Consider the following 21,381-nt stretch of genomic DNA (forward strand, 5'->3'; position numbering starts at 1 on the left):
TGATGGACATGAGTTTGAGTAAACTCCGGGAGTTGGTGATGGGCAGGGAGGCCTGGTGTGCCGCAATTCATGGGGTCACAAAGAGTCGGACACGACTGAGCGGCTGAACTGAATGTAGAAAAGTAACTCCTGTGCATAGATTTCCAATGAAGCACACCTTATCCCCCACAGTGGCAGTTAGAGATAAAAATCAAATATTCAGGGGCCATACTTGAAACAGCAAATAACACACTTTCTGTTAGTTTCGGTCTCTGAGCAAAGGAGGTTCAAGAAAGGCCAAGGTGGGAAATGCCAAGATACCCTTTCACTGGAAGGGCATGGCCTGGCGGCAGGTGGAAGCCAACTGAAAAAGCACAAGGATGGAAGCACGAGTAACATCCAGTAGGCTGATGCAGTAGGTCAGTCAGAGTCTGCAAGCTGGAGCCAAGGTGAGTGGCTGACAAACACAGAAAGTCGAATCCAGCAGATGTCCTGAATGCGGATGTGAGGTTTAAGTCGAAAGGATATTTCTGACAGCTTCCAGGTTCCTTACTCAGACAGCTGGGTAGACAGGGGCGCATCCACCAGTACAAAAGGAGCAACTCTGTGAGGAAAAATAAGTTCAGTTTTGCATAACCGGAGGCTGAGGTGCCTACACAACGTCGGGAAGGCAGATGGAACGGGACCCCAAGAGGCCAGGGGTAGAGTTAGAAGCCACTCGGTCTTTCAAAGCAACCAGGCATGAGAGGAGGCAGGTTTGAGAGGGGCCCCGAATGGTCCCAGGAGAGTCCAGCCTAGTGGAAGGTTCAACCCCGCAGACGAGGCTTCACGGTCGCGCAGCGAACCCCAGAGGCGACAGCCACAGAGCCTCGCGCTCCTTCTGCCAGTTGAGCCTCGTCGCATTTTCCACAGCCAGGCTGCACGGGCCCCACTTCCGCTTCCGGTCCCGGGGTCTTGGCGGCGAGGGGCGTGGGGCGGGGCCTCAGGTACTTGGCGGAAGGAGCAACCTTCCCTTGCCGGGTGGGCTACTGCGAGCCGGCACGGCCTGTCTCGGCGGGGAGAGTGGCAACCCCGGGCGGATGCGGCGGCCTCCACCCTCGGGCCCCACTACGGCCCTAGGGCGTGAAGGCGACGCTCGAGGCCTGAGGAAGAGAAGCCGGCGGCCAGGGCCGGGCGAGGCAGGAGGCTGCGGCCCTGAGGCGGCGGGGCGCGAGGAGAGCGGGCAAAAGAGGAGGATGGTGGCCCGGGCGTCTGGGAGAGAAGAGGTGGAAAGTGACAAGTCAGGTGAGACGTCCGGGACTGGGAAGGCCTTAGCGAGGCGGCGAGTGGAGGGGCTGGGGGGACATGGAAGCTTTTCAGACCCATCTGACAGGGCCAACTTAGAAGCAGCGAAGTAGGCGGAGCTCCCATTGCAAGTGGGAGGACGCAGTAAGATAGCACTTAGGGGTCACTCCCTTTTTAGCGTTTGCATCCATTCTCCTTCACCCGTGTTTTATCGGTAGCTTTTCACTTGAATCTGCATGGGCTTTACTGATGCGCTCAGTTGACCAGAAAGGGGGAAAACACAATAATTCACTTAAAAGATATTTGTCCCGTTAGGGTGCCTTGGTCAGAAGTACTATAAGAGGAGGACTTCCCTGGTAGCTCACCTGGTAAAGAATGCTCCTGCAATACACAAGACCCCGGTTCCATTCCTCAGACAGCTGGGGAAGATCCCCTGGAGAAGGGATAGGCTACCCACTCCAGTATTGTTGGGTTTCCCTGGTGCCTCAGACAGTAAAGAATCCGCCTGCAATACAGGAGACCTGGGTTTGATCCCTGGCTTGGGAGGATCCCCTGGAGAAGGGCATGGCAACCCACTCCAATATTCTTGCCTGGAGAATCCCCATGGACAGAGGAGCCTGGCGGGCTACAGTACATAGGGTCACAAAGAGTCAGATACAGCTGAGCAACTAAACACAGCACAGCATTATAAAAGGGACTCCTGAGCCACTTTGGCTAGTGCAGAGTGATGACGCTAGAGGTTATTCAGCTGCCTTAGAATTCGTACAGGTTTGTATGTAGTTCCTTAATAGAAATAAGGTCTTTGATTTTAAAAACAAACCTATGTTTTCCTACAGCTATTCAGGGAAATAAAAATGGATGACTTCACTTTTTTTTTAATTTGCATTGCTTTTCCTCCCTCAACATAAAATCTTCTCTGATATGTTTTGTTGTTTTGATCAGCCAAGGAAAAAAGAAAAGTTACTGAAGCCTCAAGTGATGATCCACAGCCAGGGATTGACCTGGTAAGAAAGGAATCATTAACCAGTTCGGAATCTTTCCCAACAGTGGAATGCAGTGAATTTCAAAGTATGGCTTTCTTGCAGAATTTGGGTAAGGAAAGGTTGGTAAAAGGTAGTAAAAGAAGAATTCGAATTAAAAAATTTAAAAGCTTAGAAAGCCCACCTCTCAAAATGACTGAAAATAAGGCTACACAAAATAGTAAGGTTGAATTCCAAGATGAACTGTACAAGAATACTCAGAAATATTCTTGTAACAGCTTGTCACCTGGAGTAGAAAATAATTCCATTTTAAAATTACATGATTTCAGTTGTCTCTCCCATTCCAAGGATTGTAATGATGAAAATAATCTTGCATATAAACCTGATGGAGGATGTTTGCATGTACCAGAAAATTCCTCAAAGAAAGAAAACCCTAGGAGTTTTATAGATAAGACTAATCCAAGCAATATTCCTCAGCTTTTACAAACTGAACAAAACTTAATGCAAGTAAGTCAGTTATTGCTTGAAGAAAATGATTCATACCTAAGTAAAAATAATGGCATGTTTTCCTGCCTTCAAAGTGAAAAAAATAAACATTCAGTAGAGGAGAGCAGTATTGGGAGAAAATCCAGAAAAAAGATGAAAGTGTCTGAAAAAGGAAATAGAATGGTTATTGAGATGAAGTTTTCTAATATGTGTGACAAATCTGAGCTGATGTTACAAGGAAACCAAACAGGTGCTGAAGGTAAAGAAACAGAGACTTTAGAAGCTAAAAAAAGTTCTTTGAAAGTTTTGAGAAAAGTAAATAATAATACGCCGTCACCGATGGATCCCTTATTAAGTCTTCCAGAAACAGGGAAAAAAACAAGTCCTGAACATTATGTAAATGCTGTGTTTCAGAAAGCCCTTGAGCAACTTTCAGAAGAAGAAACAAAGAATGTTTCACAGCCTTTAGGATGTACCAGCATGGATCCACCAGGAGATTATTTTAAGTCAATGAAAAACTCTTTAGTGAAGTCACTTAGTGATTGCTTTCCTGTTGAAAAGAGGCCTTCTAGGGAAGGCTTGAAGAATGAAGCTGAAGAATCTAAATATAGCTGTCACAGAACAATACCAATGACTGGCAAGAGAACTTGGCCTTGTTATTCATGTGCTAGAATATCTGCCCAGTGTTGGAAAAAAGCTTCCTTGCCACAAAGTTCTAGGCAAGATGATTTTCTTAAACATCAAACGAATCAAACTCACTTAACTGACTCCAAATTAATGCTACAAAGTTCTGTAACAGAAACAAACAGTGCTTCTTCAAGTATAGAAAAATTGGATTCTAATTTAAATTGTTTACCTTCAGTCTCTACAGTGGAACCTACTTCAGTGGTTATAAAGGAACCTATAGTCAATGATGACGAAAAAATGAAGTCAGAGAAACTAAGCAGAAGTGCATCAGAGGTAGTTTCTAATACTACTGAAGATACTCCATTGACTAATGTGACTCACAACTTAACAGGAAGTAAAAAAAAAGATAGAGGGAATTTAACAAAACTGAATTTGACGGTGACTTCCCAGGATGGCCAGGAAGCAAGTAACTCTACAGGCAAAACTATTCATCAAAAAGCATGCATTACTAAGCAAGCACTGGTTGTTCCAGACCTAGTTAAGATACTGAACACAGGACGGCTGACTAATTTTAAAATTCCTTTACTTAAGAACAAAACAGAAAAAAGAAAAGAAATTAATGCCAAGTCATCAGAGAGAGAAGTATATAGTCCCCTAGAACTTCTTGACAATTTATCTGAAGCAGAGGTAAGGCAGAGTAGGACTAAAGAAAATGCTGTCACAGTAACTTCAGGACCTCAATCTCTGAGTATACAACATAGTGTAATTCCAGTGCAAGCTAGTTCTGACTCATTCTACAGTAAGAATTCCTGTATTATTGCTCCAAGCTTTTTAAAGCAAGGTAATAATAATAAACCATCTAACCACATCTCTGCATCAGGCCATATCATTTCTAATAAGGCAGCTGGTTCTCTCACAGTTGAAAATAATACATTTTCTTGTGATCCTGGATGTATAGAGAAAAATCCCACCTTCTATTCCAATGAGCAAGAACCATTCAAAGCAGGTTCCTCTGAAGTTAGTGGTAGAAAAATGACTAAGAACTTTTCAGAAACCAAAGTGGGGTTTCCAGATATTCTGAAAGCATATGAAGATGATGTCCTCTTAATTGATGTAATTCAAGATGACCCAGACCTGTTTGGAGTCTCCAGTGAAGGGGAACTCTCATTTCCTTCAGAGGTTCCCATGATAAGCCAGGAGCCCAATGTTGCTGAAGAGCTGCAATCGGCAGACTCCAAGCACATGGAACTTCCAGAAAAAAAAGAAACAAGCGATGACTTGAGGTATGCATGTTCAAGTATGCCTTTTGGTGCAGATTATTGTTGCAGGTTTCAAAAGCACTTTCTGGTCTTAGGTGTCACTGTTCAGTGATCATATTGACGCTCCATTATTTTTTCAACCCAGTTATTTATTAAATGTAATATAGTGTATTATTGCTGAGACCTGGAAGTGTCATTATCCTGAAACTTAGAATTGAAATAAAATGATTATTATATTTGAAATTATAATGGAGCAGATCAGCTGTTTGGAATTTTAAATGGTGGTTTATAAAGTGGCTTTTTAAATTACTGATATTGGTTCTTTCAAAAGTCACTTAAATTGATCTCCGTGTTTTTTAATCATTGTAAATAAACAGATATACTTTCATTTCAATCAAGTTACTTATTAAGAAAAGTGCTGTTTATGTATTTTAACCCATTTTCTGTGGCTTCCTTGTTAGATAAAAAATTTATTTTTCAGTTGTCAGAGAAGCCTTGGAAAAGTTTATTTGAATTAAAACTTAAAAGTAAATCAAAAAGTTAAACTAAATTTCAGAGGAAAAAAGCTTACAATTTTTTTTCATGGTTTTATTTTTAGGGAGATGGTTTTAAATGATAGCTTAGTCCCCAAAGAGGGTGAGTTTGCCTGAACCAATTTTAAACAGAGCCAAGTAATAACCTTCATGTTTAGGAACTTGCTATATCTGATGGGCCCAAATTTTATTTAATATTATGTTATATTTTACTAAGTTTCATAACTTTGAAACTCTTAATTTGTTTTTGTATGTTACAATACTTGAATATTGGAATGTTTTGTGAACAGAGTCAAAATAAGAAAACACATTCCACTAAGATTCAATGGTACATGACTTAAATTTATCTGGTATTTATAAATTTAGTGATACTACATTCTTCTTGATGTTCTTAGTGTTATAAGAACTTGTAACCTATCACCCAACAGAGTACTTTCTATATCCCAAAGGAAGAACCAAGAGCTCTCTTATCTATAGATAATAATAATTATCTATTATTTTTAAAGCCATGTAATGAGGATGGTAATCTGCCCATTTTGAAGTGGAAAAAATAAGGGTGACAAGTTGTCACTTGTCCAGGTTGATACTACTAGTAACAGAATCTGAACTTGAACTATCTTACTTTAAAATTAATGGTCAAGGACTTAACCTTTGTAGCCTGACCTAGGTTTCTGACTCTTCTTGCCCTAATAGCTCTGTGACCTTTTAGGCAAATTATTTTACTTTATCTATCTGTTAGAAGGGGAGGTACTTGCCTCAGGGTTGTAAGAATTAAATCAGTGAATGGATGGAACAAGTATTGGTTTGACACTGTGTGAATAGTGAGAGCTCAATAAAGGGTAATTGTTAACGGTGTTTTTAACTCTTCCTCTGCCACGCTTCCTTTGAGGAATGCCAAGAGAAATCAGAGCAAATCTGGCATTCAAAAGCAAACATCTGTTAGTTAACAGGATGTTGACAATGAACTGCAATTGAAGGGAGAAAGAGAGAAGTGTTATGAAGTGGGCATAAAGTTTGTTTTTTATACTTTTTTTTTCCTTTCTTAGAATAATGGCTGATTGCATTAAAATGACACATGTTCATTACAATAGAAGTGTAAAAGGGAGGGAATCCCACCACCCAAAATAACAAATTAATTACTCAAAATTTGTGTGCATCATTCCAGACTTCTGTCTAGGCATGTATGTGGATATAATTTCAGAAAAATTGGTTCATGCCACTTTTTAGTAAAAACATTTAGTTTTACTTACACTTAACTTGGGGAAGGAGAGACTGAAGTGAAACTAAAGGAATTGCTGAATCAAAAACCTCTTTACCACAAGAAATTAGTTCCTAAAAGTTTCTCCCAAGCTAATATAAGAAAGATTATTTTAAAGCTTGAGTTTTGTTATCATGACTTTTAAAAATTGTGTTCTAACTTCAGACAGTACCATTTGCTTTCCTGATAAAAGACAGACATATTAGTACATATTCACTTTTTCTCCCAATCTTGCCTCTTACATTTTTCTTAAAATTTTTTGTTTTTTCTTCTTAAGGCTTGTGCCGTTTACATTCTCATCAATAATCTGAATTTCCAAAGACTCTTCATTCTATATTTAAGTTGATTCAGTCTTTACCATCAATTCTTTTTACTCTCCTTTAATCTTGACTATTTTGATTCATTTCTTAGTTGACTAGATTGCAGAGCAATTTTTTTTCAATGGTTCTTGATTGCTGTGTTTCCTAAGACCCTGGGCACATAAGAATGCCTATTGTCTGCAAACAAATTGGGTATAAAATTATTAGTTTATATTTTTTCTTCTCACAACTATATAGTTATTTGTCCCAGCTTTCTGACTTTGAATGTTATAGTGGAAAAGTCTGAGGCCAAACTAATTCACCATTGCCGGTCTCTAAGCTGCCTTCTTTTTTCTTTTCACTTCTTGCTTTCTGTTTTAGGATTATGTACTGTATCAAATTATGTATCAGATTTTCCTGGCCAAGCTGAACCATTTTGGTTTGCAGTATCAAGTTTACTTCAGATAGTTATTCTATTATTTTAACTTCATTTTCCTTCATGGCAGAAGCACCAATGATACTTGTATTAGCTCTTCTTTTTCTTTCATTTCTGTTTCTGAAGTTTGGGTTTTTAAATAAGCTTGAAAATTTCCTTAGTAGTTATTTTAGTATTTTCCTTTTCCTACATTGGAAATACCAGTTTTAGTTATCCACAGTGCTAGAATAAACCTCAACAGGAAAAAATGGAGGCCTGATCACCAGAGGGTCTGCTAATAGCTGTACAGAAAATTGTTAATGAATGGTTCTAGAACTAGATGAAGCTTAAAATGTAATTTCTAATGTCAGCTCTCTCCCTTTTACCAACTAGTTGCTAACTAATACATTCTTTTTTCATCACTTTGTTACACTAAGAGTTTGAAACCTGTTAGAATGAGTTTCTGTTTTGTCGTCATTCAGTTTCCCAGTCCTGTCTGATTCTTTGTGACCCCATGTGCTAAAGCATGCCAGGCCTCACTGTCCCTCACCATCTCCTGAAGTTTGTCCAAGTTCATGTCCTTTGCGTCAGTGATGCCATCCAGCCATCTTATCCTCTGTCTCCCCCCTCTCCTCCTGCCTTCAGTCTTTCCCAGCATCAGGGTCTTTTCTAATGAGTCATCTCTTCACATTAGGTGGCCAAATCGTTGGAGCTTCAGCTTCAGCATCAGTCCTTCCGAGTATTCACGGTTGATTTCCCTTAAGATTGACTGGTTGGATCTCCTTGCTGTCCACAGGACTCTCAGGAGTCTTCTCCAGCACCATAGTTTGAAGGCATCAATTCTTCCGCACTCTTGTCTTTTTTACGATCCAGATCTCACAACCATATATGACCACTGGGAGGACCATAGCTTTGACTATACAGACCTTTGTCAGCAGAGTAATGTCTCTGCTTTTCAGCACACTGTCTAGGTTTGTCATAGCTTTCCTGCCAAGAAGCAAGCGTCTTCGGATTTCATGGCTTCAGTCACTGTCTGCGTGATTTTTAGAGCCCAAGAAGAGGAACTCTGTCACTACTTCCACCTTTTCCCCCTCTATTTGCCATGAAGTCATGAGGCACTGACTCAATGGACATGTGTTTGAGTAAACTCCAGGAGCTGGTGATGGACAGGGAGGCCTGGGTGCTGCAGTCCACGGAGTCACAAAGAGTCGGACACGACTGAGCGACTAAACTGAACTGAATGGGGCCAGATGCCATGATCTTAGTCTTTTTAATGTTTTAGTTTTAAGCAGCTCTTTCACTGTCCTCCTTCACCCTCATCAAAAGGCTCTTTTAATTCCTCTTCACTTTCTGCCATTAGAGTGGTGGGACAAACATCAACAACTTCAGATAGTGGATGATACCACTCTAATGGCAGAAAGCGAAGAATTCCTGTTTTACAGAAATAGAAATTGAAAATGGCTAAGCCCGCAAGTTTTCAGAATCTCTACACTATCTCTTCTTGGTAAAATAGGTAGACAAACCTGAGTTAATTTAATGGTTGGGGGAAGTAGTCTCAGACCTTGTTAAGGAGAATTTGTAAGGTATTTCAGTTATGTTAGACGTATTCATTGTCGATCTCCACAGTGTTGGAAGTCCATATTAAATTTTAAAGCATTAGCATGTTAGAACTAATTCCTGAAGACTTGAACTGATGAACTTAGAAATGGATAATGAGTAAAATTGGTAAAACTTTTGAGTTAGCCTGTGACTATAGTTAGAGATCTGAAAATGTCTGTAATAGTCAATGCTATTAATCTGTATTAGGGCACAACATTATCTTCAGTCACAATTTAATTATATACTAAAATTTCAGTTGAGTGATATTATACAGGGGATCATTGAGATTTAAAATAACTGCCAAATATTCAAGGGAATTACTATTAATATATAGCTGGGGCTTCCCTGGTGGCTCAGTAATGAAGAATCCGCCTGCCAGTGCAGGAGATACAAGTTCGATCCTGGGGTCAGGAAGATCCACTGGAGAAGGAGATGGCAAGTCACTCCAGTATTCTTACCTGGGCAATCCCATGAAGAAAGGATCCTGGCGGGCTGCAGTCCATCAGGTCACAAAGGGTCAGATGTGAATTAGTGACTACACAACAACTATATAACTAGGGAATTGGAAACTAATGTGTTTGAAATGAAAATATGTAAACTGAGGTACAAGAACACTCAGTTCAGTTCAGTCGCTCAGTCATGTCCGACTCTTTGTGACCCCATGAGCTGCAACGCACCAGGCCTCCCTGTCCCACACCAGCTCCCAGGGCCTACCCAAACTCATGTCCATTGAGTCGGTGATGCCATCCAGCCATCTCATCCTCTGTCATCCCCCTCTCCTCCCACCTTCAATCTTCCCTATCATCAGGGTCTTTTCCAGTGAGTCAGTTCTTCACATCAGGTGGCCAAAGTATTGGAGTTTCAGCTTCAACACCAGTCCTTCCAATGAATATTCAGGACTTATTTCCCTCAGAACTGACTGGTTGGATCTCCTTGCAGTCCAAGGGACTCTCAAGAGTCTTCTCCAACACCACAGTTCAAAAGTATCAATTCTTCGGCACTCAGCTTTCTTTATAGTCCAACTCTCACATCCATACATGACTACTGGAAAAACCATAGCTTTGACTAGGTGGACCTTTGTCGGCATAGTAATGTCTCTGCTTTTTAATATGCTGTCTAGGTTGGTCATAACTTACCTTCCAAGGAGTAAGCATCTTTTAATTAGTTTAGAAAAGAGTGTTGTATGTACTCTTGTATGTTTGATGCTCAGTTGAACCCACATCTCTTACATCTCCTGCATTGGCAGGTGGATTCTTTACCACCTGGGAAGCCCAGATAAGAGGGTTGAGAAAAACCAAAATTTGTACTGCTCCTTAGTGATTGGATAGATTTAGATTAACAAAGGGGAAAAAAGTTTGAGTCCCATTAGACCCATGCCTAGCATGAGTGTACCCTGGGTAAACTATATCATCTCAAGAAACCCACCCCAGTTACTTCCCCAGAATTTTAGAAAATTGGTTTTTTTCCCCCAAGAGATTTGCCTTCTGTCACCAGGTTTACCATGCCAAATTCCCAAAAAAACAACCAAAAGAAAAACCAGTTTCCAGCAAAAGTAAAGGTCATTCTCTTTCTTTCCCTCATGTATTATATTTAGACTCCTTGGCCTGTCTTTCAAGAAGTTCACCTTGGTTCATTCTCCCTTTTCACTGAGTGTCTAAGACACTCTAATTCTAATACACAATTTTATACTTAATTGTAAGAACTGACATTTCATGTCTGTCCTGTGCTAGCTACATTTATTATTTCAGCAAGTGGAACCATTCAGAGATTGAAACTGGCCCTATCTTTAAAACTGAGTCAAAGTCACTAACTTTCCAAAGAACACTCAGCTCAGTCAGTATCAGAGCTGAGATCTGGACCCAGGCCCACCTGCTCCAAAATCTGTCTCCCCTCCCCAAAACAGCATGCTGGAAGAGTGGCATTTTGGCTCTCTCTGTGGCTTCAAATCCATTATTCTATAGACTGCCAGCAAGCATTGTTTTCTTTTGGTCCCTTTCCTCTCTCATCTCATCTTCCTCTTTAAAGTATCAGGTATAAAGAAGCATCATTCTGATTTTACTTTTTTGTCTATTGGACCACATAAACCAATGTTTGTTTTTGCTAAAATAAATAGTATTGTACTTGATGGAGTTATTATTTGTAATGTCAGGAAACCGAGCACTGCACATCATGGCATCAGGCTTGGGAACCTTTGGCCCAGTGAATTGGATACTGTAATATATCTCTGCTTTTGGCCACTACTATCTACAGAATAATTGCCCCAGTAAGTTTAGGGTAGTCTTTTCCACAATCAGTCTGTGAATATATAAATAAGTGAACATCGATTCTATTCAGCTAGTTAGCATCTCAAAAGGAAGCAATAGCATTATGAATTTTTCTTGGGCAATAGTTTTCAAGTGTTTTTCTGTTAATAATTATTCTAGAGCTGTCATCTTCAAACCTCTTTGTCAGTTACCCATACTAAAGATACATTTTACATTACAATCTGGTACATACTTATGAATATGTAAGACACTAAATTTATAAAAATAATATTTTCCTTACTACAAGTGGTGTAGTATTTTATTTTTATTTTACTCTGTTTTACTTAAAAATCCTGGTTGGACCCCATTAAATTTCATCACCCCCTTGAAAAATGCTCTGTTAGAGGATAAGCTTCATGTAATCTGTGTTGTTCTTCAGAAGCTTCCCTAAGTCTCCTCTCCTTTTTACTCAGACCTTCTCTTTTGCTTCCCTGTATTCTGTAGCCTCAACCAAGTCTGCTTCTCTCCTTTCCTCCTCCTGCCTTTCATTTTTCTCCCTTTCTGCTCCACTGACACAAAGTTGTAATATATTTATGGGAGTTACAGTTTTATTTTTTCTACTCTAGGTAAATTTAAAATTTTTATGTCTCTTTGTGTCTCACAAATTCGAAACAAAATTACTTCTAACAAGACTGGCATGTGCAATTTTACCTTCCTTGTAAGTTAGTTATGCACAGTGAAAAGTTTCTCCCTTTATGAACTATACCAGCAGTGTTAAAAGTACTCTTGTAATACTTTGATATTAAAGCAGTACACTTGCTATACCTATTTACCTTTTTTTGTTTTGGATTTTTTTTAAGGAGTAATCTCTTATGTGTCTGGATCCATACCTCTTTGTGAATATAACTTTCAGGATAATTTGAAACATCCCTCAATTCTCTTATTTATTGAGTCAGTTCATCTTTTTCATGCTATTACCTTAAATATCTCTCATGGTTTTTCTTTTCTCTCAATTCTCACTGCTATTATCTTATTCATATTTTTTCTATATTATTACAATGAGCTCCTAGTCAATCTTCCTGAGCTCTTGGTATATCCTCCTCTTCGGTAATTTTCGGGAATAGAAATTGGTCTCCCAGTGACTGCTGGCAATGCTGCAGTGGCTTTCAGCCGCCTGAGGTCAGAGTCTGAATTGCTTGGCACGGCTTTTTATGGCCCTTTGGTGGATCTGCATGTGTTCTCCCTTTGGCAGTTATGGGGCTGAGGGGGAAAGTGCAAGGAGAGGCTAGTAAAAGATGAGCAGAGCAGGCAGCTCACTGTTTCCACAATGTCAGATATTTGAATCCTTTTACATGTGTTTCTTTATCTGCCAATTCCTTTCTTTTCATTCAGTTGTCCTTTAAATCACATCTGAGATGTTCTTCTAGGGATTTGTTCCAATAGTTCTCTTGGCCTGTATCTCAGGATATTGTGTATGTGTGCCTCCTCCTAAATGGGAAGTTCCTAAAGAGGAATCTTCATTTGAGTCTCCCTCATGTCTGGCTAGGAAGATGTTAGGGGCTGAGTGTACAGAGAGCAACTAGATGCCTATGGACCTTATTCCCACAGAGCGTTTAGTCTATCAAGGGCTGCAAATGATTAAACAAACACAATAAAACAAGATAGGAAAAATACAAGTTGAAGGCTCCCTGGTCCTCATGACATTTAAGATAAACACTAAAGAATAAGTAGGAACTAGGCAATAGGTGTAGAAAAGTGAGAGAAAAGGAAGAGTCTATATACAGGCCTGCAGGGAAGAGCATGTTACAACTGAGAGGCAGAAATAACATGCCATTGCTTAGTGTTCAGGTGGTAGGAAATGGAGTTACAGAATATGCAGAAAGCTCAGCTGTGTGGGGCTTTGTAAATAGGATGACAGTAGAATTGACCTTTTGAATTGCAAAAATTTAGAGAGGGACATGGGGAGGTATTAATAATTAATATACCAGGTGAAGAGGCATACACAAATCATCCTAAATAAACTAGAATCCATGGTGAGTTTGAACTTTATCCTAAGAACATATCAGGATTCACTGAAGGACTTTTTAAGTAGAAAATTTGATCAGATTTACAGTTTAAAAATCATGATAACTTTGCTGTGGAGAATAAATTGACAAGGAGCTGTTGTAATAACTAGATCAAAGCACATGGTGACTTCAGCCAGAAGTGGGACTGGATTTCAGAGAGGTTTTAGGAAGTGCAGATCTATTCATCAGATGGTGGCAAGGTCCGAGGTAGGAGTTAAGGATGATAACCTGGTTTCTCTTGTTTCAAAGAAGAGCATTACAATTCACTGATCAGAACAGTCAGGACTGTGGAACAATGCTGGTTATGAGCTTAAATTTAGACATGTTGAGTTGAAGAGACCTTTGCATACACACACACACACACACACACACACACCACCACCCCCCCCAGAGAGAAACCAGAGAAAGAAGCAAAGCTTGTTGAGTTGAAGAGACCTTTACACACACACACACACACACACACACACACACACACACACACACACACACACACACACACCCCACCCCCCCACCCCCCCCCAGAGAGAAACCAGAGAAAGAAGCAAAACTTGTTGAGTTGAAGAGACCTTTACACACACACACACACACACACACACACACACACACACACACACACCACCCCCCCACCCCCCCCCCCCCCCCCAGAGAAAAACCAGAGAAAGAAGCAAAGCTTATCTTGGGCAGCTACATGATGAGCAGATCTCCACTCCAGTCCATCAGAATCTTTTTGCTCTGGACTGTGCTGGGGTTTGTTGCTGTGCGGGCTTTTCTCTAGTTGCAGTGAGCAAGGGCTACTCACTAGCCATGGTGCGTGGGCTTCTTGTAGCGGTGGCTTCTCTTGTTGCGGAGCACAGGTGGCTTCTCTTGTTGCGGAGCACAGGCTCTAAAGCACACCGGCTTCAGTAGTTGTGGCTCGTGGGCTCATTAGTTGCAGTTCTTAGGCTCTAGAGCGCAGACTCAATAGCTGTGGCGCATGGGCTTAATTGCTCCACAACATGTGGGATCTTCCTGGATTGGATATCAAACCCCTGTCTCCTGCATTGGCAGGAGGTTCTTTATCACTGAGCCACCAGGGAAGACCCTCCAGAATATTTTAAGATTACATAGAAACCTTAACTGAGTTCAGTCACATATAGCATCCAGATGGTTTCAGCACCACCTCCCATCACAAGACAGTGTCCTTGGGCACCTTCCAGTGTGGGGAAGGCATGCAGAACACACATTCCAAGGACACATGAAGGAATGAGGAGTCCCAGGTTGCCTGGGTTCAGCTCACAGGTCAGCCAGCAGTTAGCTCCTCTTAGTTAACCTCCTCTAACAACTTCTAACTGTTTCTGGTATTTACATTGGGGGAAACTTCATGTTTCCCAATGCCTTCAAAGAATGGTGTATATAAAATGTATTTTCTTCTTTCTTGGCGAGGAAGTATCCCTGAACCAATGGGCAGTCATAGAACTGTAGGATAAGTTTAATAAAACTCATTTATTAAAGGAATAAATAGTGAGGTCATGGGTGTTTATTATATTGTATTTGGTGTACTTTTATTTATTTTTTGTCTTAAGTTTTTAAAAGTGGAATAATATTAAGCTATTTTTTTAGTGGCTCCTGTAGATGTAGTTTTCATTTGTTGAGCCTGTGCCATTGGCTTTAAGAACATTTTATCTCATTTAATCCTCACAGTAACCTCATGGGTGGGTGGTATCCTATTTTACAGATGTGGTTAGACTCAAAGTAGTTTAATAATTTAATTTTACCACAATTGACATAGTAAGTGGCAGAACAATATTTGAACCCAGGTTGCCTTAACTCTCATCTCCATAGCTGTTACTATTAGTCCATAGGCTGTCTTCAGAGACTACCAAAAAAAAAGCTCAAACTGCTCTCAAACTCATCCTTTTACATTGACAGTAAGACATATATATGCATGCTTGAGAGTAGGAGTTAGTCATTATCTTGCATTGGTGTAATACTTAAAAAAATGTTTCAAATGCTTGGTGTATGTTCTCAGTTCTCTCTGAGTAACAAAGTTTGAATGGCAGCGCTTCCTAACTATTGCGGCAAATGTGATTAAAAAATCTAATTCAGAATTGACTTAGGTGTGTGTCCCCGTATAGTGCTCTGACTTTGGAGGACTTAAGCTGATGTTCACCAGCTGCTAAAGCTAGTGTTATTTAATGTTTAGAGAAGTGGATAGTTCTGCAAGAATATGTGATAATGTTTAAGTTCTCTTTGCTTTGTAATAGAGAACTGCCTGTACCGGATCCTGGATCAATGAAGTCAGAGATCTGTGCTTTCTTGTCAGCAGGTAAAACTTGACATTTTCATAATGTATAACATTGAAGTGTTTTTGTATCTCTGTTTAGGCACAGTCAGAATGAATTCATTTAAAAAGGAAGCTTTTCATTTCAGAGTCTGTCAACCCTGTTGTACACACTTTGTCAGTTTTTCTCAGTTTTAACTGCCTTGTTGGCAGATCAGATTTTGAGAAATTTTCCATTTGATTTTTTAATAAATAACTTTGTTAGGCTTTATCTACAAAAGATAATTGACCTCAGCAATTTTTGTAGTCTTATTTTGAAACCGAAATATGTATTTAAGCTTAACCATATTTTAAATGAGTCCTTTTAATATTTTTTATAATTAGCAGTTAATCATAAGTTTAAATAACCAAATCTTTGCAGGAAATAATTTAATTGGAAAGTTAATTTCAAAAACTTTCAAGTTTTAAAAATACATTGAAAATAACTGGACATGATCAAGAAAGATTCTTAAATTTATCTTTATGTCTTAATTTTGTGTTACTGCCATATCTTTTTATACCATGTAATGGAGTTATTTTGATAGAGAGGGAGGAATAAATGTATAATTTGCTGAAAATGCTACTTCATATTTGTCACATTGGACTTTAAAAGAGTCTCTGAATACTAACTCACTTTTAGAACGATCTCTAAATGACTTGGTTATTTTGCCGTTTAAAGTTTCTACAGTTGAATATTATTTCTTTTCAGCAAGTGAGATAAAACATGATTCCAAAGATGCAAACATTTCCTTAGGAGAAGTTACTCATGAAACTTCTTCAAATGAAAAACCGGGAGACCTAAGTGAACAGACAAAAAGTTCAGACTTGGATGAAAAGGTACTAGAGAATCTTTTGCATTTCCTTATTTCTTGGTCCAGATGGTGGTAAATATAGAAGTTCATCTTAGCTGTGTACTCACGCAACAAGGATAATGCCTTTTTGTTGAATAAAAGTCACATCATTCTGGCCATGGAATATACAGTTTGGTACCTGGCATAAGCACAGTATCAACAGAGTCTCACTTGTCTGAGAAAATGGGGTGTACTGTTTAATTACATATTTAGCTTTTAAGTTTCTTCTCAAACCTATATGAATCTTTCAGAATTGTTACATATCTTCTTGCCTCATTAAACACAAAGTACTGAATATCATTTGATATTCTTTGAAATTTTATTTTTTTCCCGTTTATTTTTATTAGTTGGAGGTTAATTACTTTACAATATTGTAGTGGTTTTTGCCATACATTGACATGAGTCAGTCATGGATTTACATATGTTCCCCTTCCCTATCCCCTCCCGCCTCCCTCCCCATCCCATCCCTCTGGGTCTTCCCAGTGCACCAGCCCTGAGCACTTGTCTCATGCATCCAACCTGGGCTGGGGATCTGTTTCACCCTTGATAGTATACTTGTTTCAGTGCTATTCTCTCAGAACATCCCACCCTCGCCTTCTTTGAAATTTTAGAATATCAGTGCCTGAGTGCTATGAATGCAAGCATCAGTTATTAAACCACAGATGCAGAAGCTCTAGGAATTGAATATAAACCTAATTTGATGTTGAAACACACCACTGGTGTATGATATGGGGAAAACAGAGTATGCGTTATCTGCCAGATAAAGTGTATGTTTGTCTTAACCTGTTGAATAATTTAATTGACACCTCAACAACTATTTCATGGTTTCTTCTTTCTCCTTATTCCTCCTGATTTGCCCTCAGCAGCTAGCAACTTTGTTTCCTGCTTCACTAACAAAATTAAAGTAATTGGAAAGGAACTTAAGTTCCCACCAATACGTTAGCCCACCTACCTGCATCTGTTCCCAAAACTACGGTTTTTCCTCTGTTACAGTGGATGAACAGGCCAAGGCTATTCCTTCCACCTGTGTGCTAAAATCCACCTCTTCTCTCTCTAAAAATACAACTGTAGCAATTCTCCTTTCATTACTGGATCAATTCTGTTCTACATAAGCATTCTTTTCTCCCATCTTCAAACAAAACCCCAAAAAAGCACTTTCATGGTTCCATTTTCCTTTTCAGCAGTCATCCTGTTTCTCCAAAGGCCTGTCTAGACCCACCATCTCCAGTCTTTTTCCTCCAGCTCCAAAGATACTCGCCTTCACCTCCACGGAAACTACCCTTCTTAACACTCCCCAGCCACCTCCTCGTTGCTGAATATAATGGACATTGTTCAGTCTTAATCTTACTGAAACTGTCACTAGTATTTAGCAGTTAATTACACTTTTGTTGAAACCTTTTTTTCACATGACTTTCAGGATAAATATAACCTGCCTGGTGTCATTTCTGTCTGCAACTTCCCAGTTGGTTTTGCTGGTTTCTCCTGATCTCCCTGACCTCTTTGTGTTGGAGCAACCCAGCACCTAGACCAGGAATCGGTTCTTTTTTCTGTCTAAATTTGCTCCTTAGATGATCTCATGCAACCTCATTGCCTTGAGTGCCGCCTGTGTGCTAAGACTCTCAAATTCACATCTCCAGCTTGAACTTCTCTGAGCTGCAGAGCTTTGTATCTTGTTGCCTGCTTGACTTTTCCTCTGGGATGTCCAATTGGGCTTCTCAAACTTAGCATGTTCCAAACTGAACTCCTGTTATATGTCCCCTCCCCTGCCACACACCAGCCTTTCCTGTCATTTTTCCCCTTTTCTATTAATGGCATTCCCATCCTTGATAAATCACTTAGGCTCGAAACCTTGGATTTCCTTCCTTCCTTTTTCTCTCACTCCATATGCAGACTGTAAGGAAATCCTGCTGGCCTCAGTTTCAGATGATGTCTGGAAATTGTCCTCTTCTCTTCACTCCCACCCACACCACATCACACCCAGGCCCAGCCATGTATCATCTACTGCCTGAGTTACTGTAGGGGCCTCTTAACATTTCTCCAGCTTCTAATATTGTTATCTTATAGTTTATTGTCAACACAGCATAGGTTAGATCATGTTATTCTTCCACTTCAAATTATCCAGTGACTTTTAATATTCAGACTCGAAGCCACAGTCCTTACTATGACCTACTTGACTGTGTATCTGTCCCCCCTCCTCCTACCCAACCTTGGTACCTCTCTGATCTGACTACTTTCCTTAGCTCTTGCACTCTGACTTTAGCCTCCTGCTGTTCTTGAAACAAACCAGGTTTTCTCCCACTTTAGGGCCTTTGATTTTGGCATTTTATCTCCTGAAAAAAATAAAAACTATATATAACTGACTTTCTTATTTCCTTCACATCTTTACTCAGATTTCATGTTCTCAGGGAGACCTCCCCTGGCCGTCCAATCCAAAAATCCAATATTCTCTTTGCTGCCAACATTTCATATCCCCCTTTCTTGTACTTTACATTTACTTATTTATGTTTATCTCTGTCTCCTCCTGCTAGAATGAAACTCCATGAAGGCAAAGATTTTTGTCCATTTTGCTCACAAATGAATCTTTTATACCTAGAGCAGTGGCTGATAGAGAATAATAATACAAATGATTGTAGGTTTTTGTTTTTTGTATGTGTTTTTGTTTGTTTTAGCCACCTTGCATGGCAGGTCATGGGCCAAGCCTTTAACAGATAACATATGGACAACCCAGATTTACTGAGTTAATACCTTACCGTACCTGAAATGTGTACTGTTATTTCCCTTCACAGATGAAAACACTGAGACTTATTATCTTATCCAGGGTCACACAGTAGAGTCCCTTGACTCTATAGCAGGGGTCAGCAGTGACTCTATAGCAGGGGTCAGCAAACCTTTACTTTAAAAGACTGGATAGTAACACTTCTCTGTCTCTGTGATCCCTGTGGATGCTGTCACAGCTTCTTAACTCTGTCGCTATAACAAGCAAGAAACCATAGACAGTATGAAAACAAATGTCAGTTGCTGCATTCAAATAAACCTTTATTTACAAAAACAGGCAGCCTGCAGGCCATTGCTTGCCAACCTTTGCTCTAAGACATTAAAAAATAAACAGTTTGTATCCTGTTCTATCTACTTAAAGCAGAGAGAAGACTTAATGCATTCTCTTCTGCAAGGATAGATTTTAAGAGATGTTTGCCAGAAATCACTGAGTTCTTAACACTAAATATTTTAAGGATGTAGACTGTTTTCAATATTAGCTCTTTTAAAAATAATCCACAAAATCATTTAGCTGCTTCCTAAAGTGATGCTATTTTTTGGATTTGTTTAAGAGAAGAGAAATGATGCTTTTATCCTTGTAATACCATGGTAAGCTTCAAAGTATCAACTCTTTAGAAAATACATGACCCTGTTAATAATGTTTGTCTTTAAGATATCTGGCCCCCAGATTTGGGAATTAACAAACTTTAACTATCTCTCACCTTACATTTTAGGAATTTTAGAGGGTAAATAAGTTGATTTATAGGACATAGGTCTGGACTGCCATTTTTTCTGCTTTTATGTATGGTTTTCTGTGAATTTTTAGAGATGCTTCCTTATTGATCTCCTATATGTGTATATGTTTCTGTCTTTTCCACCCATAGGCCTTGTTTTTTCTTGCTTTTACGTATCAGTTATACTCAGAATCCATATACAACAATTTTTAGGTTTACCATGGTGGTAATTGCTTAGTGATTCTAGGTTTGAGCCCCAGATAGTCAAAACGCTAGTGTCCTTAATTTTTATTTGGAAACAATTGTAAATTCACAAGTTGCAAAAGTAGTTTTCCCCCATGATTTCATCTCAACGCCCAGTATCAGAAGCAGAAATTTGGTATTAGTATAATGAGGGTATACAGTTCTGTGTATTTTATCAGGTGCGCAGATTTTTGTAGCCTCTAGTGCAATTAAGATGATAATTACATCATTACAAAGACCCTCCTTATACTACTTCCTTGTCACACCTCCCTCCCTACCCCTAACATCTGTAACCTTAGCAACCATTAATATGTTTTCCACCTCTATAATTTGGTATTTTGAAAGAAGCGCCCAGGTTTGTGGTTGCTGGGCTATCTGGTAATGGCATGCTTAGCTTTCCTCAGTAACTTGGGTGGACTCATCCTCCAGGTGGTAGTAGGCAGTTGAAATGTTTGTTCAAAAAAAAAAAAAAGAAATGTTTGTTCAGTTCTTTTAGTGTCACCTGGGTTGTTTGGAGTCTGCCTTACAAAGGTATAGCTCAAGGGTCAGCTGGAGATTTGGACCAAATTTAAAGCACTTTTAGGGACTTCCTCTCTTAGGCGCTCTCCTTTCCAGGGTCCCCAACCTCACATCCCAATTTCTGACTTTGCCCTCAACTCTGTCTTCTGGTTCTTTGTTTGATTCAGTAGGGCAAATTTTTAGCCTTCCCAAGTGGTTACAACTGACTAAGTTCTCCCTTTAAGAATAAATTCATAAAAACAAGACTGTTACCCAGTGTCATAAAAACAGGACTGTTACCCGGTATCATTCCCTCTTTCCCTCCAGACTGTGCCTGCTTTTCCTATCTCTCCTGTGCCTTCAGGCAGTTTGTTTGTTTGTTTTTGTATTTTGTCTAGGGTTCATAGTTGTTACTTAAAGAAGGATTAGCCCAATAAGAGATACTTACTTGCCATTTCTTAAACTGGACCTATTGTGTATTCTTTTTATTTTTCGTTTCAAACTTTAAACTTTTTATTTTATTTTGGGGTATACCCCATTAACAATGTTGTGGTAGTTTCAGGTGAATAGCTAAGGGACTCAGCCATACATATACATATATCCATTCTCCCCCAATCCCATCCAGGCTGCATCCAGTTATTTTTAATATCTTGTCTAGGGTTTATAGTTGTTACCTGAAGAAGGATTAGCCCAGTAAGAGATACTTGCCATTTCTCGAACTGGACCTATTGTATATTCTTTTTAATTTTATACAAATGATAACATACCATTCTTTATCTTCTTTAAACTTACTATATAATAGGGAGTGTTTCCTTTCCATATATATAAGGATGCTTTCTTTTACAATTATATAATTATCCACTATATGGATGTACTCTGTTCAACAAGTTTCACTATTGATGGGCACTTGGTTTGTTCCCATTTTTTTGCTATTTTAACATTGTTGCATTATGCATCCTTGAGCATAAGGCATT

General features: G+C 39.4%; 1 protein-coding gene across 1 annotated transcript in view; it reads left to right on the forward strand.

Moving 5' to 3' along the window:
• The first annotated feature begins 1,058 nt into the window (after nt 1-1,058).
• Nucleotides 1,059-21,381, forward strand: part of TOPAZ1 (testis and ovary specific TOPAZ 1) — a 61,459-nt gene continuing 41,136 nt past the window's right edge. The window contains exons 1-4 of the mRNA XM_065935269.1: nt 1,059-1,263; nt 2,206-4,639; nt 15,272-15,333; nt 16,037-16,164. Of these exons, the coding sequence (XP_065791341.1) occupies nt 1,059-1,263; nt 2,206-4,639; nt 15,272-15,333; nt 16,037-16,164 (2,829 nt within the window). The remainder of the gene's footprint in view (nt 1,264-2,205; nt 4,640-15,271; nt 15,334-16,036; nt 16,165-21,381) is intronic.

The sequence above is a fragment of the Muntiacus reevesi genome, chromosome 4 (assembly GCF_963930625.1).
Source record: "Muntiacus reevesi chromosome 4, mMunRee1.1, whole genome shotgun sequence".
NCBI lineage: Eukaryota > Metazoa > Chordata > Mammalia > Artiodactyla > Cervidae > Muntiacus > Muntiacus reevesi.